Source organism: Monopterus albus, unplaced genomic scaffold (assembly GCF_001952655.1).
Source record: "Monopterus albus unplaced genomic scaffold, M_albus_1.0 scaffold18.1, whole genome shotgun sequence".
In the NCBI taxonomy this organism is placed as follows: Eukaryota; Metazoa; Chordata; class Actinopteri; order Synbranchiformes; family Synbranchidae; genus Monopterus; species Monopterus albus.
Window position 1 is genome coordinate 4,969,804 of NW_018127898.1, and position 5,857 is coordinate 4,975,660.

The window sequence follows — 5,857 nt, forward strand, 5'->3', positions numbered from 1 at the left end:
AGACATTGACCTGCTGCTCAAACAGGAACCCTCATCACTATTTGATTGTTGTGTTCAAATATTATTCCTAATATGTAGGATTTTTGTATATTGTGTGATGCATCCACATTACACAATATACTATTACAAGTACCCCGCCTTCACCCGATTTGCTGGCCGGGATTGGCTCCGCCCCCCACCCCCCCTGACCCCGTTCAGGGACTAAGCGGTAGAAAATGAATGAATGAACTATTACAAGTATAATAAGAATTATTTTTACTATGCCCACAGAAAATCTCAGCAGAAGACCACTTCTAACACTCATGTTTATTACTCTATTAGTGCCTAGTTAATCAGTGTTTCTTAATGGTGACTTTTTTTAGAATGTGCACTGCATGCCACTCACTTCATCCCATTCCCTCATCACAAACATCAGTGTTTGTTCCAGCCCCTCAGGCAGTGCCAGTTTTATTGAAAGCCTCCCACAATCAACATAAAATCACTCCAAGATAACACAGTAAGTTGGTCTCTAATCTTCTAAAAACAGATTTCAGCTATGCCAACTGAGCAAGGTCCCAGTGGAGATATTTCCATACAACTTCATCTGTTCCATTACTGGCCTTGCTTAACGGCCTCTTAACTGCCACACGACTGAGTCGACTCAGCAACAGTGTCAAAGTATTATTGTGGGTGTCAGTGGTACTCAACACTTTGACTCTCATTACCATCATAATCCTTTCCACACATGGGTGGTTTTTTTCAGATTGGGTATCTGGGAAAATTAAGACTCATTAATTTTCTCCCTAAATTCAATAAATCACTTAATGAAACTGCTCTCATTGCATTTACTGTATGCATCTTTATACCTACAGTATATTCATACCTACCTACTTCAGTAGGAGAGTAATGACTGAAATGCATAGGTACATAGACTGCTGTCACGTAAAGTTTGTGTGTGAGGTGGCAGGGAACATTTTTCCTCTTGCTAAAGGAAGCTTAGAAGCAAAAAATGTCACAAATAAGATTTCTGATGGGTGGAAAATGCCCTTGGATACATGAATAAACAATACAATAAGATAAATTATTTTACCAGAAAATTGGTTACAAAAGGTTTTATTTTTATTTTCAAATAGTTAATAATATAAATTAAAGATTAATGTTTTGATCGAAACATCATTTAACATGAATACCAGGTTACTGATGAAGAAAACCTCAGGTTCCAAGGAGTAAAGATGCTCAGACACTCACTGTTGACTTCGTAAGTATATTGCAGAGAGTATGGAGTGTTCATACAGCATTGCATGTCAAATTCACACTGAAGAAACAACTCTCAACATATAGATCTTAAACTTACATGCTCTTAGAACAGAGGAACTTGAGAGAACCAGTTCCAGAAGCTAGCTTCCCCATACACACACGCTTATCAGAATCTGCTTTATTGGCCAGGTGTGTCTGGTACATCGGCTCTCAATGTGTATGTACATATCTAATGTATATTATCTTATGCAACTAAACGTTCTGACCAAGAGAGAATATTTGTATCTTAACTCACTGGCAAGAATAACATAAAGCATACATGACGATGACATACATGACATGATAAATTCTCCCACAGTTACACACGCTTGCCCAGCGGCACATTTAACTATGTATTGATAACTGCCCTACAGAATATTTACATTTTTGAATCTTACTTGCAGTGTATTATGTTGAGAGGAACCTAACTAAAATCTAGCTGTATCCCAAGGTTTTTGAAAATATCCCATTAGCTAACTACTGTACGCACCAGACATTTATCCTAACCTCTGAGCAGAGACATGCAGACATGTTTTTCTCTGGTATAAGCAACAAGGACGCTGAGATGTATCATTGAGGTAATGGGAAAAAAATCCAAAAAGCTGTAACTGGATAAAAAATGAATACCTTTTTTATCAAATGTGAAAATACATTTAAAGAAAATATAACATTGCAAGTACTGAAATCACATTTGTGTGTACATTGCACAATACCTTATTCTTTCTTAGCTTGAGATGATGCAACATTTGTTCATGTAGCAATAGATCATTTGTAGTTGGCACAGCATCCTGACCACCAGTGGTAAATATAATCCTTCTAGAGATTAACTGCATGCTAAAAAAATCATGTGGGTATCCATGCACATTGACTTCTTAACTGTGTGCTGAGATTGCAAAATGGTTCTTAAACTGAATAGGTGGATGAGCATGATGGTTAAGCAGTCCATGTGCATGGATTATTAAACTTCAAGGGGAACAGAATATGTATTTTGATATTGCTTTGTCCTGTTCATGACAGTATGCATGTGAATTGTTAAATAACATCATACATGATAGACAAAACAATGTACATGTGGAAGAATTTGTGCTTTAAAAAACAATAAAATAATCAAAATAAAATATTATGTAATAATGTTAAAAATGAAAGTGTTCACTTTAGTCTCAAAATGTCCCTAGTGTGTATTGAGTGGAAGTAAAATTTTTATTTTTTGTATACCAGTACAGATTAAATGATACTAAGAGGATAAAATGCAAGTCTGGAAGAGTGTTAGGGCAAATAATTTGTGCATGAATAAATAAAGGTAAATTGTGTAGTATTGAATTTGAAGTCAATTCTGACCTTGTGATGTGTGTGTGATCATCCCTTTTCAAGGTCTCTGAGGTCACACTTTGAGCCAGGTCTTGGTAGTTTCTTATCATGGAAAGTAAGTGCCATCAGGAGATGCTGTTGCATAAGTCTATATGCTAACAGCCATGTACAGTACAAGATGAAAAGAAGAACTCTACTGTTCAGCATCCTTTTAATCGAATAATAGACCTGCATCCTTCAAGTTTTATTCACTATTTCTAAATCACTGGCTATGTTTCCTTAGTAGCACAACCACTCTGATGATTGCTGCAGAATGCTGCTTTACTCCTGCCCTCACCCCAGTGTGCTGATAGGATTGTTGTTGTTAAAGCAGTGTCACACTCAGGGGCAATTTTTGAAATATCCTTTGCTAAATTCCCTCAGTTTTGGGTTGACTTTGACCTTGGCTGTCACTGATGAGGCCTCTAATGTGTTCATGTTTGTATGGCTAAAATGAGTGCTCTCCCATTAGCAGCCTGTCACAGCCTGCCTGTTGAGTGCAGCCTTCTTCGGCGCCCTGGGGTCATCTTTTCTTTATGGTTACAACCTATCTGTGGTCAACGCTCCCGCTCTGGTGAGTTACGTTCTATCCATCTGTCTGCAATACTAGAAATCAATGAACATTCATTTCCACACTACTTCAGAACCAGGTTTTAATAAATGAGAAGTAAGGGCAGAAGGATATTGAATCGTCTCCTATTTTTAATTTATTGTCCAAAACACACATGCTCAAAGTGTAAAGCCACTGTTAGTTAATTTAAACTGCATTACATCACCTACTGTGTTAGTTAGATTTGCCTTATTTTTGTCATTGAATGTGAATAAAAATGGACATTGCCATGGGCAATTCTATTTCCTACCACATTCTTTGCCTGCTGCAACAAACACAAAACAATCAGCAGAGGGTCTTGTCAGATTAGACTGAATTGCCCACCCATCAGTTATAGACAACTAGTTTCTAATCTGTAATTGGAAAAAGCTGAATGATGGTAACACTTTGCTGTTCAATATGACTCTCGTCTCACTTGCATACAAACACAGAAGAGAACGTTGCATTGAAATCATTTTTAACCAAGTTTTGCTTGTGCAAATATTGTATATGCTGGGGTTTAATTCTCATCTTTAATGTGGCTCGGGATGGAGAAGAAGGAAATATAATTACAGTGAATATATGTTTACTAAGTACAGGGCTTCCTGTCAGATTAAAAAAAACAATCAGTTAAAAAAATAGACATTTTCACATTCTGCAAATCCTATGAGTGGGGATACTAAAGTTGTAATTTTAAATAGCTTTTATGTATAGGTCCAGTTGAGTGGTGCCACTTTTGAATGGGAAACAGCAGTTCAGAGGTTTTCATTCAGGCCATGTTTTTGTTTAGAGGTAATTAGATGCCCCACATGTCATTTAATTAGTATTCAAACATTGTCACCCTCAGCTCTGCAGCTGCCAAAACAAGTACAGGGAATGATGCTGGAAACACAGAAAGCAGATTTCAGCTTTCACTGAATAAAACTGAAATAGAGCCTCATTCACGCCAGTGTCTCGGACTGATACAGAAGTAGAACTTGTATTTTGTGTAAACACAAGCTTAATATTTGTTTTGTAAAAATAGTAAAGTTTTCATAAATGTCATGATGTGTTCAGGGAAAGTTTTCTGCAAACATTTAAGAAAAGTGGGCACATCATGATTTATTGCATTTTTGGAATTGAAAACAGAGTGAGTACTCATAGGATGGAAGTGTGACGTGACCATATGTTTAGTCCTAACGATAGTGTCTGAAATCAGTGCCCAGTTACTATATGGTGCACTATATTGATCATCTGCTCTTTCTTTGTGTTTGATTGTTTGTCTGAATTCTCTTTGGCCTTCATAGTGCCCTCAAAGAGTCCACAGTGTTGATACAAAATGATGATGTACAGTAAGTGTCAGAAATCTAAATTTACTGTTGACTATTGAGTGTGTATTGTATAGGGAGTGCTAAATGAGTGAACAAAGAAGTTATTTCAGACACAGCCGTAAACACTACATTCAGCCATTCTGCTTCATCAAGTTTGATCACATTTTATTGACAGCGGCCTGCTACCGCAAGCAAAATCAACATTCAGCTCAACATTTTCATCCCGATTTGCTCGGCCCAGAGATGTTACATCACCTTTTAATTATGTACTGTGTGTATAACTTGAGCAAACCAGGCCTCACTATATTAGCCTTGATTGATGAGTGTAAAAGGGAAGGAGACAAAACCTGCCATAGCAAGTTAATCTGGTGATCTCCATGACCCGTGCTCGTTTGCTCTAATGCAGTGCTATACACTGTTAATTGTTCAGTAATGTGGAGCGCCATACATTCTGTCATACCTGTAATGGCCTTTATCTTCTGTTTGTCTTCTACCCATTCCCTGCAGTAGGTGAATGACAGAAAAACAAGGAATCACAAAAGATAACCTCTTTTAAAATTCAGGCAGAATCATAAAGGGCTGATTACTGGTGCATCGGCTCTGTGATAATGTGTCCCCACTGACAAACCAAGTCCCTAGTGCTTTCACTGAGTGTCTCCTTTCTTTTGCTTTGGCTTCCTGACCTATTATTACCTCCGAAAAGGGGTCAGTGATGGGCTTGTGTTTCTGTAAATACACCCATTTCTTTTCTGCAGCACCTGGTGTGGCAGTACCCAGATGGTTTAGGGGATTGTTGTATATAAACACATGAATGACTTCCCATCTCCTAGGTTTCTCAGTAACAACCTATTTATGGGCAGTTAAAGCTCTACAGTGCTGCGCATGTGTGTATATTCTGATGCTCCTGAGTCTGCTGTATACATTTCACGTAGATGTAGTTGGACTGTAATACCATCACAAAACAAATCCTGCAGATGCTCTTGAGTTGAGACTTTTCTGTTTCAATAATTTGATCTATATGTCATCAATGTGCAGGAGTGATCAGCGTGTTCAATATTTAAAAATTAATGTGAGCGTGCCATCAGTCATGAAGTTTTCAGAACCTCAGATAGTCCAGCAATACCCTTTTTCAGCTCAGTTTATATCTTTTCTAACTTTTGCTTGCACAAAATCTCTGGGGAATTAATGAGTTACATCTCATCATTTCAGTAGATCCCAGCTACTGTGCTTCTGCAGATTCAGCTGACACTCCAGTTCATGTGTATGTTAAGCTGTTTTTCTGTATCTATCCTCTTCTATAGTTTCTGCTCAGCAGGACCACAAGCTGGTTATTAAG

General features: G+C 37.7%; 1 protein-coding gene across 7 annotated transcripts in view; it reads left to right on the plus strand.

The window, feature by feature from the left end:
- slc2a9l2 (solute carrier family 2 member 9, like 2) overlaps window positions 1-5,857 on the plus strand; it is an 88,103-nt gene that overhangs the window by 9,977 nt on the left and 72,269 nt on the right. For 4 of the 7 annotated variants that reach the window (XM_020592517.1, XM_020592518.1, XM_020592516.1 and 1 more), the window contains exon 3: window positions 3,095-3,196. In XM_020592517.1, the coding sequence (XP_020448173.1) occupies window positions 3,095-3,196 (102 nt within the window). The remainder of the gene's footprint in view (window positions 1-3,094; window positions 3,197-5,857) is intronic. The other 3 variants (XM_020592520.1, XM_020592522.1, XM_020592519.1) reach the window with 1 other exon arrangement.